The 18,157-nt window shown below is 33.5% G+C and overlaps 3 protein-coding genes and 1 pseudogene across 3 annotated transcripts; 3 read left to right on the forward strand and 1 right to left on the reverse strand.

Moving 5' to 3' along the window:
- Nucleotides 1-1,029: 1,029 nt before the first annotated feature.
- On the forward strand, nt 1,030-4,130 carry LOC122579390 (protein LAZY 1-like). Its single transcript, XM_043751560.1, has 5 exons — nt 1,030-1,118; nt 1,190-1,250; nt 1,327-2,093; nt 3,022-3,280; nt 3,852-4,130. Exons 1-5 carry the CDS (start codon nt 1,113-1,115, stop codon nt 3,869-3,871), a joined length of 1,113 nt encoding a protein of 370 aa, XP_043607495.1. The 5' UTR covers nt 1,030-1,112; the 3' UTR covers nt 3,872-4,130.
- A 1,916-nt stretch (nt 4,131-6,046) lies between these two features.
- Nucleotides 6,047-6,178, reverse strand: LOC122580692 (annotated as a pseudogene).
- Nucleotides 6,179-8,259: 2,081 nt separating this feature from the next.
- Nucleotides 8,260-9,467, forward strand: LOC122580253 (probable WRKY transcription factor 75). Its single transcript, XM_043752532.1, has 2 exons — nt 8,260-8,709; nt 9,159-9,467. The coding sequence occupies exons 1-2, from the start codon at nt 8,291-8,293 to the stop codon at nt 9,331-9,333; spliced, it is 594 nt and encodes a 197-aa protein (XP_043608467.1). The 5' UTR covers nt 8,260-8,290; the 3' UTR covers nt 9,334-9,467.
- Nucleotides 9,468-12,842: 3,375 nt separating this feature from the next.
- On the forward strand, nt 12,843-16,736 carry LOC122580537. The gene is made up of 14 exons (XM_043752811.1): nt 12,843-13,085; nt 13,601-13,695; nt 13,795-13,872; nt 14,028-14,103; nt 14,481-14,548; nt 14,822-14,923; nt 15,455-15,544; nt 15,635-15,709; nt 15,824-15,856; nt 15,945-16,004; nt 16,102-16,149; nt 16,221-16,283; nt 16,374-16,418; nt 16,509-16,736. The coding sequence occupies exons 1-14, from the start codon at nt 13,043-13,045 to the stop codon at nt 16,659-16,661; spliced, it is 1,029 nt and encodes a 342-aa protein (XP_043608746.1). The 5' UTR covers nt 12,843-13,042; the 3' UTR covers nt 16,662-16,736.
- The last annotated feature ends 1,421 nt before the right edge of the window (nt 16,737-18,157 follow it).

The following is an 18,157-nucleotide window of genomic DNA, read 5'->3' on the forward strand; positions in this document are numbered from 1 at the left end:
TAACTGTGAACCAACCAAACGATTAAATAAAAGACTTTATTCGTTTTTGTTGGTTTCATTTAACAAATGGTTTTGCAAAGGGATAAATGGAGAAGATATTAAATTCAATGGGTCACTTTAAGCATTCAAAAGGTAGCACACTCAGCTCTCTCCATGCTATTGAATATTCGACCCAGCCATAACCATTAGGTTCAAAAAGTTCATGTAGATATTATTTGATCAATGACATGATTCGTGACTATACACTTGTCTAGCTGATTGTATGCTCTTTTTGACAAAAAATCAACAAATAGGGCCCTGATGTGAACAACTACACAATATCCATCACAATGTGCAACATGAACAAGTGGGGGAGCAGGTAACCCCGGAGTAAACAAAGAGAAGCGATAGACGTACCAATCTAATCATTTCGTGTTGGGATGCTTTCCGCTTTCAAGGTGGCCTAAACGTCAAATCTTGTATCCTGGTTAATAGTTTGCGTTCAGAAAAGAAGGGCCGCTTACATGTCTGATATATCATCAAGGGGTGAATAAAGGAAATAAGGAATCAGCCAAATATTTATATGCAATTATATATGTTGATGCAAGTACATTGATTTGTTTTGTTCCTCCGATCTTATCAAGCCATAGGACCCCGCTTAATGTGACCATTAACTAAACCATTACATGTTACATCAAAAAGATGCTTGAAAGGGAGGGTTTAAAACGTGCAGCCTTTTCATTTACAAATAATGGAAAACAAACTAAAAGACAATCATATGTCCCGTCTCAGTTATATCCGACATTCATCAGGTAAAACTATGGAAACATCAGCAATAAACAAAAAAGTATTTACACCGAAAGTTGTATGGTTTACGTGTACACGCCTTACAGTTAAGACCGTCCTAGAACAAATTACTTATATGAAACATGAAGCAGCATGTTGGCCCAGAGGTTACTCACCGTAGGCCCAATGATGATCTTTACACAAGTATCCAGCCAAACCTTTGTTCTTTTCTTTATGTTTCTGTTCACCTGCCATGAATTAATTTGACCTTCCATGCATTACATTAACATAAGAAACCATAGTTTTCATCTATATTCTCGTCACAGTTTTGAGTAACGACTGAAACAATGAAGGTATGTTATGTTCAATTGCATTTGCACAATGTAACCAGTTTTTCACTCATTCTTGCATGTCTTCATGGCAGTTGCTAGATTGGATGCACCGCAAGTTTCGTAATGGTGAGCCACTAAAAGAAATTTCTACAGGTATGAATATATCACTGCACACCTATTTAATCGTTATGTTAAACGTTGCTTGATTTAAGGATATCATTTTGAGCAGGGAACCCATGCATTTGTCTTATGGGGCAACCATCACTTGATGACTTTGAATACTATCCTAAATCAAACTATCATGCCAAACCATCAAACAAATCACGAGAAACCCAGCTACGGAAATCATTTGCATGTCTAGAGGGAGTAAGAGCAGAGGAAGATCATACGGAAGATGAATCATCTGCTGCTCTTAGTGAACTCTTTCATGGATTTTTAGCAATCGGGACACTTGGCATGGATCCAGTTACTAGTGATCCAGGAACACCAACTTTTTCCACCTCAGTTGAGTACATAATGGAAAAAGAAACTGAAGCAACAGAAAATGAGCTGCAATTCATCAATGATGAGTTAGAAAAGGTACTCACTGGTGAGGGAAAAGAAGATGATTCATCTGCGAGAAACAGTTACGTTAGCAATGGAAGAAGCAGCCATGGTAGTACTATTACACTCAGTGGGAAGCCTCTGGAAGCTGCAGATAGTGAAAACGGGTCTGTTGCCTGTCCGCTGCAGGGCTATCTGTTTGGTTCGGCAGTTGGACTCCCAGAGACAACAACAGGAAAGAAAGAACATAGAACATCACTAGGGGAGTTGTTTCAGAAAACCAAACTGGCAGACGAAAACACTGGAAATAAGTGTAACAAGTTAGAAAAACAAAAAGATAAGGAAACCGAAAAGTCTGCTGTCCACTTGATGAAAAAGATACTGAAAGGAAGAAAAGCATCCGGTGGAACTGGAAGCATGGATACTGCTTCAGCTGATAAGAAACTGAACAAGGTATATGTATCAAAGCTTTATGTAACCAATTACACTGCACTTATGAATCGCCTGATTTTATTAAATAGGAAAATTAAACAGGTCATAAGTAGAAGTGACAAAATGGACGAGTCGGGTGGGTTGAGTAACTGGTCCACACTGATTAATTTTAAGTTGTGCTTGAAACGAGTTGATCCAACCTTCAAGCACATGTTATTTTCTTATATATCATCCACATACATATTTACAATTGTCGACTAGAACCCACAACCTTTTGGTTGATAGGTCGCCACATATACCATTTGGACAAAGTCCTATGTTCAATCCATAATATTTCTTTAAGATCCATCAATAATACACATACGATTGCATGATTTAAGAGGTTTATGCATTAGAATACACTACATATAACTTTTGGCTTGTTTGGCCCCGTCAATTTGTTTGACCTGCTTTCTTTCTAGCCCGTTCAACGGATTTTATTTTTTAGAACAACAAACTATCCCACTCGGCCACTCCTACTCCCAAACTATCCGAATGCCTAGGATGCAACCTAAGGCTTCTGACCCCCCACCCCCCTCCGTTAATCCACTCTTACAAATTGGTAAACGTATCACGGTGACTACATCTGGGGAAAAAAAATACTTCATCCGACTACATTGTTTTCTCCTCTAGTTTTTTTTGCCTATAGCCCTACATTAACTAAAAGTAAAGTTGCTAATTTGTCCCGTCAGTAATTTAGCGCAACTCTATTGGCCTGTTAGAGATAAAGCACAGCCCAATTAAATGGGTCAATATTACCAATTTTAAGTTCATGAGCCAGTGACTCCATAGACATTTTTTTTTAACATGCAATCAAGTTGTGTATGCAAAAACATGTATACCTTAGCATTAGCACAAAACTCTTAAAATCTATGTTACTTTTTCCTCATCCATTATGTAAAATTTGCAGATCCTACATATGTTCCACAGGAAAGTTCATCCTGAAAGAACAACAAAATCTCAAAATCAGTCTAAAAATATGATGAATGCCACCTCTGTCAACGAGGAGGTTTATAAAAAGGGAAACCAGATGATGTCGGGGGAAGATATCACTATTATTCCTGAGAGAGATATGTCTAAAAAGATTGCAACCTATAAGAAAAGCAACATATGTGGTGCCAATGATTCAAATGAGAACAGAGAATGCTGGATCAAATCCGATGCAGACTGTAAGTATACAAACTCACATTATTTGTTTCCATACTCTTTAAATCTGTATTTGATCTGAAAGGGATAATTGCAAGTTGACATGTATCGTCACCATAGGCGGAACCGCATACACTAGGGCCATAGGGGTAGCTTGGGCTACGGATCAACCTGATCTATGTAGTGTATTTTTTTTTGAAAATTGATGTATTATTTATTGTTACTATGGGTCAAACAAATATGGGATATCAGTCAATGTAAAGAACTCTAAACTTTCAAAGGATTATTCTAACAATACAACTCATGAAAATGTATGTATGCAACTAAATGAGAAATTGAAACTACCAAAGTGCCAAAAATATCTAGTAGTAGCAACTAGTTCAGCACCTCCGCTTTTTTTTTTTTTAATTTCGTGTTCCTAGTAGTAGCAAAAACATCTAACACAATACTGATCCCACATTCTTCAGCATACATAAGTAGACCAGAACACACAGTTAATATGTGCAAAAGAGAAAAGAGGCTGTAAGGTTATGGGTTGTTGATACTTGATATATATTTAGATCATATACCTGAGTATTTTTATGTTCCTATCAGACCTGGTGCTGGAATTGTAGAAGACGAACAAAGCAGTAGAGGATCTTGCAGTTGGTTAAAGAGTCTGCCTTGAAAAAAAGTTGTCAATATGATCATCTTCTACAGTCAAACAAGATAAAAAAGTGTTTGAGTGATATATGTATAATAGCAAAGCTTGTACGTGATAATAAGACAATGCCCCTTTATTTTTAAGCATGAAGTTCTGTAATCATGATGATATATTGTATGGAACCTTAAAAGGATATTATTATATATTCATTCAAGAATGAAGTTGAAGTATATACTTGTATGCCCTGATTTCTGAAGTTCTTGAACTAATCAATAATCATGTTTGATTTACAACTTTACATGCTAACATTAGTCAGAATCATGAATATCGTTTTTGTTTTTTATGTTAATCTTAATCTCAATTCATATTGTTAAATTTAATAATGTTGGAATAAAACCAACAAACCTTCAATCGAACTACAAAAATAAACCAAGAACAAGAAGGTGATTTTCGGTTTAATAACTTAGACTTCCCGTTGGCCATTGTTTGGCTACTTATTAATGACTTATGTTTTATGTATTGATATATGACATTTATGTTGGTGTCATAACTTGAATTTATCATTTATTGTTGTGACAATACGATTTAGTAACACCATTTTTATGAAAGGTACCATCCGGTTTCGAATGGGCAGTTTTATGTGTACGCTTTCCGCAAAGTTTGAACGCCGTTAGGCAAAGTTTTTGTAAATCTAGGTTTTTAAAATGACGGGTGTTACAGTTAAAGATGATGAAAATGATGATGTTTCTAATATAAATCTTGTTCAAACAACAATTAACTATGCTAAAATTTAGAGAGAGAGAGAGAGTATGTGTGTGTTTTTGATATTCTTGTATTTAAGAGAGAGGAAAGAGATAGAATGAAATGAATGGATGGAAAATGGTGAAAGAATAGGAGGGGATAAAGTTAGTCCACTAGTTGGGTCTTGGGTTTGGGTTATGGGTCATGGGTCAATCCATTAATAACCCATAAACTTTTCTAATTAAATTACACATCATTTAGCATCGTATATTCAATTAAAACGACCAAATCGATCACGACAAGCATAACAAACACAAATTAGGCCACAAATAAACTCGATCATATATTACCAACTAGTTTAGTTAGTCAAATCATACATATAGTCAAATGATTAACTCAAATCATACATATAGTCAAATGGTTAACTAAGTAAAATTTCACAAATGTTTATATAATTCAGATTATATATTGTTAGTTGTATGCACAGGATACAAATCGGTTATACCAAAAGTTCTTATCCGTACAATATCCTTTTGAAAAAAGGTGTATATAACTATATATATTTAATTACCATAACTTGTGATTCATTTGTCACAATGTAAAACTTTTCATCTAGACTCTAAAAACTAATTAATGATACATTGATGTATAATGCAAAATTTTATTTTATCATCCACACTGATTTACATCTTGAAAATATATATGTTTAGGGTAATACGGAGACCCTTATTTTGAGAAATTATTCTTTGTAAAAACTTTGAGAATTCTTAAATCATGTATTGGATCACATGTTTTTTTTGTTCATTCACAATTTCACATGTGAAATGTTAAAAAAATATATGTTGCAGAAGATATATTTTCAAAATCTTATATATAGTCATTTGTTTACATGTGAACAAAAACGAGAACATATTTATTCACAAACAAAAGGTTATTTTGAAGATTTTTTTAAAAAGGTTTTTTTACAACATACTTTTTATATCATTTCACATGTGAATTAAAAAAAACATATAGTCTAATATATAATTTGAAAATCCTCGTGATTATTGCAAAAGAAATGGTTATTAAAAATAAGGAAAGTCGGGCAACAATATTTTATATCTAACGGAGTAGTAGATAAAGAAAGAGACTGATATAAAATGACTTTTCAAACCCAATAATGACACGCGACCTTTTTAAGTTTTTTTACAATTTATATATATGTTTATTTTTCAGCATTTGGTAAAGTTTTCACTAGTCAGCAAATTTGGCCTTTTTAATCTGTCATTTACGGAGTACTAGTGAAAGGCTGAGCAAAAGTCTTGGGTCGTAAGTATTAAAGTTTGGATAACTGGAAGGAACGGTCAACAACGTCTCTTGGAGGAGAAAATAGTGAACATTGGATTGTTAAACGCACAATTTTTGACCAGAAAATGAGTTCCCCAAATTTTGAAATTAATCATATACCTCAAAATTTGTTACTAATAGTTTTCAACAAGCAATTGATGCAACTCGGTTATTAGCTAATTACTTGCATCATTGAACCAAGCGCAAAGATAGAGCCAATATTTGATACGAGTATATATATATATCTTTATGTTTGTTATTAACTTATTATTAATTACTCATTTAAAATTACAAATACTCTTGTGATATACATATACATGTAATTTGTCTAAATTTGTATATAGATATTGATGTAACATGTATCAAGTTAAGTATATTTTTATTTTTTCGAACTAGAGGCTATATTATTATTTTATTCTTAAGTTACATATAGCATGGAACTCATTACTTCTTAAAAATACCCCATATGTCCCCTTCACCCACCCTCACAGAGGTTAGGAATGGTGCTCAAACCCAAATAAAAAACTTTAAGGTACATTTACCTTACCAATTGATCGCCAATTAATTACAATTTATCGAATTTCAGCATTTTTAGACTTTAAACATGTTTATCACTATAACTTACTCCACGTTTAATTACCATATACTTTATTTTTATATTAATTTTTTTTAAAACAAACATATTATACGAGTATTATTTATCTATTTTGACATTAGATTGAGATGAGATGAAACAAAAGAAAAACTCTTTGAAAATTAATTAAAATCCTTATTAATCCAACTAACTTTTACAAAAAATTTCTTGAAGTAGTAGTTTTTTATTTTTGTTTTGTCAAAGGTGTTTTTAGGGAAAAAAATTTGTGAAACAAGGTGTTCCGGCAGTAACATTGTCGGTCTCGCATATCTTAAGCGAAGCCGGCGTTGCCATTGCCGGTCTCGCCTTTCTTAAACGAAGTCGTGGCTTCCAATGCCGGTCTCGAGTGGTTCGAAGAGGAAACAGAGGGAGCAGAGGAGGCAGAGAAATGACTACTCAATTCCAAATTTCACTCAATTCCAAATTTCACTCAATTCCAACTTTGCATAGTCACTTCCAAACTTTGCAGGAGTCACATGAAGTCTTTAATAAACCATATATACATATACATGTATTTCTGAAAGATCACATACAACACAAAGCAAAACATACATTATTTTCAAAAACAAGAACATTTGCATTCATCAAATACCTTATATTATGTTTTCTTAGATAATACATAATAATCGATCAAAAATTAATATGAAAATAATACATATTAAATCAACATCACATTAACTGATAAAAAGTTACATGAATAAAGTAAAAAAATCATACACTTTATTATACGATATTAACTGAAACCGTTTTCAGCTTGCAATTTATAATTTGTCGCCAAGTCGATTTTTCTGTCAATCAACTTTAGCAGTTTATCAACTTGAGAAGTTATTTCTTCGAAACCTGGTAATGTTGTTTCAAGATAATCGCTTGCATTTCTTCACTTATAATGATTTCGTTACCCCTTTTCCTTATTTCTTTGATTTTCTTCTTATGTTCCAGTTTCCTTTGTTCCATAAGAAGCTTACAATCATTAATTTTGTACGAAAGTTCATACCCATCGTCTATATCCTCTTTACATTGCGCTTTCAATGCATGAAATGTTACCATACGAGGTGATGAAGGATCAGATGACGATGAAGAATCCATTATCTATTTTAGAAAACTGATAACTCGACTTGTATTTACTTAGATGTGGATTTTATTTAAAGTAACAGATATGGTTTGAGATATATATATACACGAGCAAAATAATTGAGCTTGCGGTCAACACCGACCACCTGCTAACTACTTTAAGTGAGACCGGCAGTGGGAGCCCCCTAAAAGGCGAGACTGGCAGTGAAAGCCACGGACTCGCTCGTGAAAGGCGAGACCGGCAGTGGCAACACCGGCTTCGCTTAAGATATGTGAGACCGGCAGTGGCACTGCCGGAACACCTTGTTTCACAAATTTTTTTCCCTCCAAACTCCTTCAATAAATTTTTCTAACTTTTACATTATGTATTTATGGAGAGTGTACCAAATGATAATTTTGTCTTGTAGTAGCCAAATGATAATTTTGTCTAGTAGTAGCCATGCATATATCCATGATAGCTAGCTAGCCGCCCCTAGCTAGCTCGTTTCTTCAAAAGAAGCTAAGAAAAATCATACAGTACGTATTGACCAACCATATATATATATATATTTAGTCCTTTATGATGCCTAGCTAGCTTCTTCAAATGTTCTTTTCTTTCTCCTAGCTACCGCTGGTAAAATGTTTTCTTACTACTCTTCATCTTCAACATCACCCGCATCCGGCGTTAATTCTACGTGTATATCAACAAACACGACGCATGACATCCATGCTGATTACCATCAGCAGACGTGGTCAACTGAGAAAACCGAAGATTGGGTGCACGAAAGCTTGGATGATGTTGCGGATGATCATGTTTCCCCAAGCAACAGCAGGCTAATTATAGACGCCGATAATGGTACTAATAACAAGCAGGGGATCAGCATGGCCTCGACGAAGCTGCAGAGTGGTAATAAAATCATAAAAGGTGATCATCAGAAGAGGTTAAAAGCCGGCCTTAAACGTGCTTTTCAAACGAGGAGTCAGGTTGATATACTTGATGATGGCTATAGATGGAGGAAATATGGCCAAAAGGCCGTCAAGAACAACAAATTCCCAAGGTACCGTACGTACCTTGCTACTTCTATACAATAATTATATATAGACATGGCCGGATACGTAATTTAGTTACTCTATATATGAATTACCTAACGATATATATTCAATCCATGTCTAGTGATTTTGCAAAATCACAAGCTATGGTTAATTTGTGAGTTTGAAAAAGTGCAAAGTGTACCTTGTAAAAGTCAAAAAAAACAAGCCATATATAGTTTTCTATTTTCAGAATCACAAGCCATGGTTGGTGATTTTAATATGCATTTTGTGAAATAAACTCGAAACAAGTTATGTATTCTCGATATTTTAGGTTATTTCCTAATAAAATAGCAGATGAGAATTGAATGTCCCTACCCTTAACAGTGACAGATATATAGATCAAGAATATGTCACTAATAAATGGCTTCTTTTTTTTTGGTAGTGTTAATGTAGTTTACGTTCACTTGGTGTACAGGAATTACTATCGTTGTACACATCAAGGATGCAATGTAAAGAAGCAAGTTCAACGACTATCAAATGAGGAGGGGATTGTGGTAACAACGTATGAAGGAATGCATTCACATCCCATTGAGAAACCTACTAATAACTTTGAGAATATTTTAACACAAATGCAAATCTATTCACGTTAATTAAAATCCATCAGATACATCACGCATAAAATATTAATTGTATGTGGTACGGTACGTACGTGTTGCTAATAATGGTTTGTGTTCTTGAGTACTACTCCATCGATCTTAATTAGAAAATATAAAAGGTGTTAAAATCTTGCTAGCTAATTAATTAACTAGTGTCTTTCTATAAGATTACAAGTTGACTACATTTCAAATATATATATATATATATCGTGGTGCATGTTAAGGCTCATTGTTTCTTATATCATCTTGCATAATGTTAATTGTGAGTGTTGTGTGATCAATAAGAAAATAAAATACAGAGTTTGAATTGAAGGCCTTAGGCAGGTAAAAAAAATGGCATTTTCAAACCAAATAAGACGTTTTTGTTTGTGTGTTGTTATTATGAATAAAACCCAATATATGAGGGTTATGCATGTGTATTCTCTATTCACCAATGACGTACGTATTCCATCACTATATATATACTCGTATAAGAATTAATGGTGTGAATAACCGTGGGTGATTTGACAGAAAGTAGTCTTGTAGTGAAATTAGTCGTCCAAACTGGTTGTTGAAATTAAGAAACATCACTGAATCGAGATATATAGCAGCCTTGTTATAATGAGGATCTCAAAGTGATAGATCGATGTTAAAAATACAAAAGCAGAATGAGGATCGCAAACTAATCTTAATTTGTATACATTTTCGGTACTTTTACCAGCTAAATCCTCCAGTAGTGTTAAAGTCACAGTGGAGAAATTAATTTTCCATATGTTCCAACATAAATATCGATATTAATTTGAATTTTCGATTTTCTATTTTTACGTTTAAATTTTTAAGTTTAGCATGCCTCTCCAACTTCAATTGTATTGAAAACTCATATTTGAAAAAAACCCTATCTCCATACTAGCAACATCTTTTTTGAATTTTTTTCCTTTAACTTTCACGGTTAGAAGTTACGTATTAAATATTATGTTTTAATACATTTATAATCCCTTAAAAAGCAAATTAGACACCTCATCATTACACAATTAAAAATTTAAAAAGACTATATATATTATCTTCTTATCTTTTACATGTTTTATATATCACATACACACTTAGACTAAAATACCCTTAAAAAATTTCAAACCTCCAAAATTATCATCACAACACATACAACGAAACACTTATATAAATAGCTGAATTGAACAGTAAGTGTAGAACATGTTATGATTTGTTAATACGGTTGCAATGCACTGACACTCATCTATCAGAATATGATTCCATTTTAGCAAGGGACTTTTTATTAAGGACAAGTGGACAACTGCATATATGTCTGATGATCAAGTTAATCTTTCGGTTAAACATATATTGTTAATGGGAAGTAGCAATTAGTTATCGGGTATTTGCAAAAAGCCCAGTTTCACTCCTGGGTTTTTAACAGACTTTTGGGCTCTTTTTTGTATACTAATTAAAAGGCTAAAAGTATAACAAAATTATTTTGTTTCTCAAGATTATTAACTAATTAATTCTAACCGTGTAGATTAGTTGAATTATCGAGCTAATTCTGCTTCATACATATTATATGTTAAACACTCAAATACTTGTATTGATACTAATACTAATACTAACAATGAACGTTTCTTATATTTTTTATGTTACCCAACTAGAATATAAGTATATAAACATACAAATAATCACGAGTATACGTAACGTAAGAATCAAATATGCAATCAAATTAATTAATAAAGAAAGGAATTGAAACGTGTACTTTTGCGCAAAACTTCCAATAATATTGTTAATAATAAGATGTATTATTATTATTATTATTATTATTATTATTATTATTATAGGGTTTAAAGTAAAACATCTTCTACGATCGCACACTAGACACCCATATATCGTATGCTAGTACCAATCACGATCAACCAACCCTTTGATTATTCCCCTTGAAGTCGAAAACCACAAAACCCAAAACCCTTTTTGTTGCTTAGTTTCGGCCGAACCAAAGAGAGAAAGAGGAGAGAAGCTCACAATACATTTATTGTGTAATTGTATATAAGACTCTTAAATCTAAGCCCTCTATTTATAGGCTTAATTAGAAGGGTTTTAAACTTGGTGACCAAGCAATCCCAAGGCTTGGTTCGGCCCCCATGGATTGGAATAAGGAAACAATACAAATTCCTTATTTCACTCCAACGCTTCCTCTTTAATTAATTAAATCCATAATTAATTAATTCATGATTATATTTTAATCAATATATTACATAATATACTAATTAATAATATAGAGTTACCGTGTCATTTCGTGTGACCCCGTAGGCTTAAATTATTTTTGGACATGCGTTTTATTATAACGTGATCACATACCAACACAATATTGATCCCATATTTTCATTAATAAAACAAGGGTTAAGTCACTTGATGAACAATGTAATTTCTCTCATTTACATGGTTGCCCATTGAACTGGATTATTGATGAGTATCACCCATATACTCTTCAATTTTTTACATGGTTGACCAACTGCTGACTTGATGACCTGCTATAACAGGTTAATCTTTATTTACATGGTTGCTTATTGAATTGGATGACTAATGTACTTTGCCTCATTCACATGGTTGGTCATTGAACTGGATTATTAGTATATATATCACCAACATACTTTTCAACTTTTTACTTGGTTGACCAAATGTCGATATGATGACCAACAATAACAAGTTAAACTCTATATTTACTTTTTATTTTTCGAGAAATTATCTTCATCATCTTCATCAATTTTCCAGGCGAAAATTTTGGTAAAATTTCCGGAAACCATGTTCTTTCGTTTCAAATTGACCCAAATGTCCATAAACTGGGTCATAGTGACCGTCAGTTCAAAAATTTAGGTGATATTAGACTTTAAAATATTTTCAGGCGTATCATTATTGATCAAAAGGAAAAGTGAAATCCAATAGCACGGGTCATAATGGATTGAGTTGATTGTTGAGTTGTTAAATTTATGAAAAAATAAAATAAAACTGAGATTAATTTGTTATTGTAAGTCATGAGGTCGACATTTGGTCAACCATGTAAAAATTAGATAAGTATGTGGGTGATGTATATTAATAATTCAGTTCAATGAGCAACCATGTAAATGAAGGAAAGTACATTAGTCATCCAGTTTAATGGGCAACCATATGTAAATAGAGATTAACTTGTTATAACAGGTTATCAGGTCAGCAGTTGGTCAACCATGTAAAAAATTGAAAAGTATATGGGTAATACACATCAATAATCCAGTTCAATAGTTAACCATGTAAATAAGGAAAGTACGTTGTTGATCCGACTTAACCCATAAAACAAATATAAAATATCTTTTTATCGGGCCAAATCCTTATTGGGCCTATGGGCCTCGGACAGTTGGTGTGTGTCTTCGTGTTCTCCAAGTTAGTAGCACATTTAATTTAATTTAATTATTAATATTAATTAATTAATAATGTATATCACCATAAAAATTTATTTTAAGCAAAAATACTTGAGAAAAATGCGAATTATAGTCCAGCAATTCGGGCATCATCAGCTAGGGTTTTAATTTCGCCTCATTCAACATACATAGCGCCCAAATTATATTCACTAATTTATTTGTTATTGACAATTAATTAATAATAATAAATAGCTATTAGACTTCAGTGTTTTTGTGAATAATAATTGTGGTAGGAAGATTAATGCAAGTAAAATTTATTTGATCTGATTGATCCTGCGATGGCTCTTACTTTCGGTAAAATTACACTCATAATCGGTGCAGGTATCATATTATATTGTTTTTCTTCTTCTTTTGTAATTGATGGTGTTCTATCAAATGTTTATTTAGTTTTGTTATTTCTTATTTAAGATAGTTACTAGATTTTATTTTAATAAGTTCAATTTAGTTATTAGGATTTTTGAGACTTGGTTGGGGTTTATAAGACATTGTTAACTTTTTGTTTTTCCTAAAAATAATCAGAAGAGATACGGGTGATATATTGCATTTTGACTGACTCGCTTAAGCAATAGTATTGTAGTAATTTTTGTTTTTGGTGTCTTGCTGAAAGCTGTCTTTCATATATTATTCCTTCCACTGTTCTAAAAAATTGTTATTTATTTTGTGCGCCAAATGAAACTTATGATTGAAATTGACCATTTTGTCCTTTTTGTTCTAAATCGCTATGACTTAGTTCGATTTAAGTCAAAGAACAAACAAACTGCTTGTGACTTACTTGTTAGGTTCATTTAGTCAAAATGAATACCACCCGAGGTAACTATATGGCATTGTATGTGTAGGCATCGTTGGTTCGGTTCTTATTAGGGAAGGTCGTATGCCCGGTGTGGTGGATGTATTATCTGTTGCTTCTGATGTTGTGACAGGTGCTTCTAAGGTAAGTAGTTTCCTTTGCTAGTTTTTTTTGCCCGTTCAAAATTTAGATCGATCATACTTAAGTCCTTTTTATTGCGTTTTCGATTTTCGTTCTTTCTAGGTACTTAAATTAGTTAAAACCGATGGGGTACCTACTTCAAGTACTCGAAGACCAGTGAACGACTCATTATTGTCACAGGTTCAGATGTGTTTTTTCTTTCCACATTCTATTGTATGTTCTGACAGTTTTATTCTTTGTTAGCTTTCTTATGTATTATATGGTCATTCATGTGTATGCTTCCACACGCATTAACAAACTATACTGGATTCTTGTGTTATATGTGTTTTTAACAGGTCACCAACCTAAGGCAGGAGCTGCAACTTCTCACATCAAATAGACCTGTCACCATTGTGACTACCAGTCGTTCAGGTGGTTAGATTTTCTTTTATATTTATCATCATGTCTGGCATGTGGAGTTTGTTAAGTTGGTAGTGCCAAAAACTAGACATTAAGTTTAGTGTTGATACAAGAGTGGATACCCTTTGCATAGACATTATTGACCAACCTGAAACGATACTCATTTAAATAATACAGACTACGCAATCTATTGAACCCAATTACCCAACCCAAAAATTGGATATTGAATACTGATGGTTCATACTGATTTACATTTTTACTAGATGGTGCATACTATGTGTTGAATCTTAGATCAGCCACTGAACGTAACTTATGATGCCCACTTGTGGGTTCTGTTGTTCCAAGCTTGATCTGATACCGTTGCATTGGTTTCATTCGTTCTTATGCAGGAGCTACTAGAAAATTTACTACTATTATCATTGTTGTTGTCGCTGGATATGGATATGTTTGTTGGAAGGTAATAGAAAGAAGCTAATAAGTCAATAAACTACTTGCTCTGCTTGTTATTTATTTGTAACATCCAAATTGCCCATGTCCCTGATATTTCTTCAGTTACCTGTATAAAGTTAGAAACATACTTTGCTATTTAGTTACTATTCAAAATCAACTAAATGAACCGAAGCTACTTTTTGCTGCAATTATATACTATTTTGTATAGACTTGGCCAATCATAAATTTTTACAGATTGTCATAATTTTTTATTGAACTTACCTTGTGTCCGTGTTCTCAGGGTTGGACACTTCCTAGTATGATGTTTGCAACAAAACGTAGTTTGGCTGATGCAACAGATGCTGTAGCTAGACAACTTGAAAGTGTTTACTCGTCACTTTCAGTAAGTCGAACATGAGATTTTGCCCTTTTTATATCTCGTCTCCTTCTGGAGTTTATTTTAGTCATTAATTAGTAGAGGTGGCAACTTTGATCTATTCACATGAATGAATCATTTCTAATTATCTTAATCTCTTAACGGGTAAAATAGGTAAAACAAAAGAGCTCGCTTAGTAGGTAACGGGCGGATAGATGGATCAAACTTACCATAAGTGTATATTTATTACCAAAACCTCCTGAATCATTTTATTCAATCAGAAGTTCGATTACAATAGCAACTATTGAATTATATTTGAAAAAAAATGTCATGACTGGAAACTAAAAGTATCCGATCTGTTTATGAATTTGTGTTTCGACCTAAACTTGTCACCCAACCGGCTTATTTTGGCACTGTCTTTAAATAATGGTTCGTGGTAGGTCTCCTTCAGGTATACTCATCATATGCTGCTATATTTTGAGAGTTGAAATTATATAATGGTAGTAGATTGATCGTTTCATACTATGGTGATTTAAGGGTGTTTCTTTTGTTGTGTAGGATGCCAGGATGAGTCTATCTTCTAGGATTGATCAGGTTGACAGTTATGTGGCCAAGCTTAGAGAAACTTCTTTAGCTACAGAACAGGAGGTATGACATGATAAAGGTTGGCTGGTTTCTTTGTGCTTTGCTATTAAACATGGTGTTGATTTAAGGAATACTTGGTTAAAAACTTTGTAGGTTTCTGAATTAAGTCAAAGATCATCAGCGACTGCTAAGAACCTTCATTCTGTACATAACGCTGTTTTCACACTGGTGTGATTCTTACCTATATCTTTGTGACTTCCAAGACGTTTTTTTTTATTTTTGTAAGATGTGTTTTCATGTAGAACTATAAAAAAATGCTCTATAATCACTTTCTTGTCACAGGAGAGTAGGTTGAATAGAATTGAATCAGTCCAGGTACTCGCTCATTCACACAGCATAACCTATACACAGTGTGCTCAATGTTATTTACGCCTTCGTCAAACTGCTTTATTGACACATGCAGGACGATACAAACATAGGAGTGGGGAGGTTACTACGTAGTTCCATATCATTGGAAAATCAGGTACAATTTTTGCAATCCTGACTATAACTGTGTTTATTTGCATGTTTGACATTATAATGCTTATCATTCTATTAATTATTTTTCTTGTCACGTCCAGGGAAACCCTTTCAGTTCTTCAAGGCCAGCTCTTGGAATGCCACAAAGGGTAAATTTCTTACCACTTGTTTTTTGCTTGCTAATCTTTTGCTCATCTGATTCCTCGGTTTCTGTTTACAGGCTACATTCTTGCAACCAGTACAAATAGAGGAGTTACAACCCACCCCTCCAGTCTCTCCCAAAGTATATTTTTCATTTTTTCTTACCCACTTTAGTATAGTTTGCTATACATTATATGTGACTATATATAATAAAATTTATCGCATGTTTCAGGCTAGACTATCTTTAGAAACCTCTGTCTCTGCCTCTGGCTTGAGGGTAATTTCTGTTCCAGTATTCTTTATATCTATTGAAATCTCCATTTTCTGTTTTTTAAAAAAGATTAAGTCTGTTGGGAATATATTGCAGGTTCCTCATGAGAACCCAGATATGCCTGAAACTAGAAACACTCAAAGGGCATCAAATGGGTTTAACTTTACAGAAGAGGGAAGCTCAAATTCTGGTGTCTTTGGACGAACATTTTCTGGTATTAGTACTGTTTTCTCAAGGTACCGCCCTTGAAATGCACACATTGATGACGTATATGAAGTGTATGTTTTTTATTCACTTTTCCAAATTGGAATATATATTCTTGTACTTATTAGGAAATAGGAAATAGAAGAAAAAACCTCTCGAGGGTTTGGGCTTTTTGTCGGGTTGAGCCAGGTCCGGATCATCTTTCAGGTAGAACAATTTAGTTACGGACATGATTAATTGTGAGAACAAGCAGCATGGTTGGATCATTGGTAAACGCCCTTGCCTCTGGAGACAGAGGTCATGGGTTCGATCCTCATCCCATGCAAAGGTTGGAGGGCATATTCTACCATTTAGGTAGAAACTGGAAAGCAGCCTCTCTACTTAGGTAGAGGTAAGGTCTGCCTACATCTTAACCTCCCCCATACACCGTCGAGGTATTGGGGCTCAAAACCCGCGGAAGGCGGCACTGAGCAGTTAGTTACTTACTTTTACATGATTAATTGTGAGAGACCCGTTAGTGAACCCTTAACTAGAAATGGTGGATATTTTAGAATTAGAATTAAATCCAATTTAACAGTGTTAATTTTTCCTTCTTTCTAGTACACAAGACATCTTTCTTACTGAATAAAGTCTAATTATGCGCCTTATGTGATATAATCAGTTAATATATAAATTAATACACATTGTTGTCTGTCAATTTTTTTATTATGTACTAAATGACCCTCATTTTACTTGTGTTAAATTAATTTATACATTTTAAGTTTTAATGCACTCCATCCTGGTCTTGATTTGCTAACCGTATATTTCCTATGAATACAAATTATACAATTAGTGAATACTCGATTTCTGTATTATACACATTTTGCAATACCTACATGGAAGGTCACAAGAAATAATGAAGTTCTAGTTTTTTTTATTGATATTTACTTTAATTATACGAGCATGGTACCCGCGCAATACGACGACGGTGGTGGGGAATACGGTCTAGTGGTGTCGGTGATGATCCTATTGGTGGTGGTGGCAATGTCAAGTGTAGGTTGATGTAATTGTGATAGTGATAATTTTTTGGAGAGAAAAACTTAAAGTGTTAATTATTAAAATAAAGGTTTAGAGTGTAAATTAATTAATTAAATACAAGTTTGGTATTTTATAAAAACTTTTTCTATAGTGGGTGTTGATTAAGGATAATTTAATAATTTTTTATGTAATTATTGTGTAACTATATTTAAAGAAGAGGGTGTGATAATTTTCATAAAAGAAATATAGATATGATGAGCTTAATTGTAATTCTAAATATTATAGTAACTATGAAATCGCAATTTGGAAAAGAGAAAAGTGGAGTAAAGTGGTTTGGAAAGTGAAATGATTCACCCTTTCCCAAAATAGAAAGTGGACCCACCTTCTCAATTTGGGCGACGCTTGATGTTTCCTTGTTTCAGGTTAAATATCTGACCATGGTCCCGCCAATATTTACCACTCTCCACCCCCATGGTCCCCATCAATCAACTCCAACTTCAGTTCTTCACCACCCAACTCAACCC

This window comes from Erigeron canadensis, chromosome 8 (genome assembly GCF_010389155.1).
Source record: "Erigeron canadensis isolate Cc75 chromosome 8, C_canadensis_v1, whole genome shotgun sequence".
Taxonomy (NCBI): Eukaryota; Viridiplantae; Streptophyta; class Magnoliopsida; order Asterales; family Asteraceae; genus Erigeron; species Erigeron canadensis.

What these genes read in the sequence shown, in the direction of transcription:
- LOC122579390 (XM_043751560.1), top strand. An exon ending in CTGATAAGAAACTGAACAAG is followed by an intron (nt 2,094 to 3,021) that starts GTATATGTATCA and finishes TAAAATTTGCAG; the next exon opens with ATCCTACATATGTTCCACAG. An exon ending in GATCAAATCCGATGCAGACT is followed by an intron (nt 3,281 to 3,851) that starts GTAAGTATACAA and finishes TGTTCCTATCAG; the next exon opens with ACCTGGTGCTGGAATTGTAG.
- LOC122580253 (XM_043752532.1), top strand. Translation starts at nt 8,291, where the DNA reads ATGTTTTCTTACTACTCTTCATCTTCAACATCACCCGCATCCGGCGTT. An exon ending in AAGAACAACAAATTCCCAAG is followed by an intron (nt 8,710 to 9,158) that starts GTACCGTACGTA and finishes CTTGGTGTACAG; the next exon opens with GAATTACTATCGTTGTACAC.
- LOC122580537 (XM_043752811.1), top strand. Translation starts at nt 13,043, where the DNA reads ATGGCTCTTACTTTCGGTAAAATTACACTCATAATCGGTGCAG. An exon ending in ACGACTCATTATTGTCACAG is followed by an intron (nt 13,873 to 14,027) that starts GTTCAGATGTGT and finishes TGTTTTTAACAG; the next exon opens with GTCACCAACCTAAGGCAGGA. An exon ending in TCTCTGCCTCTGGCTTGAGG is followed by an intron (nt 16,419 to 16,508) that starts GTAATTTCTGTT and finishes AATATATTGCAG; the next exon opens with GTTCCTCATGAGAACCCAGA.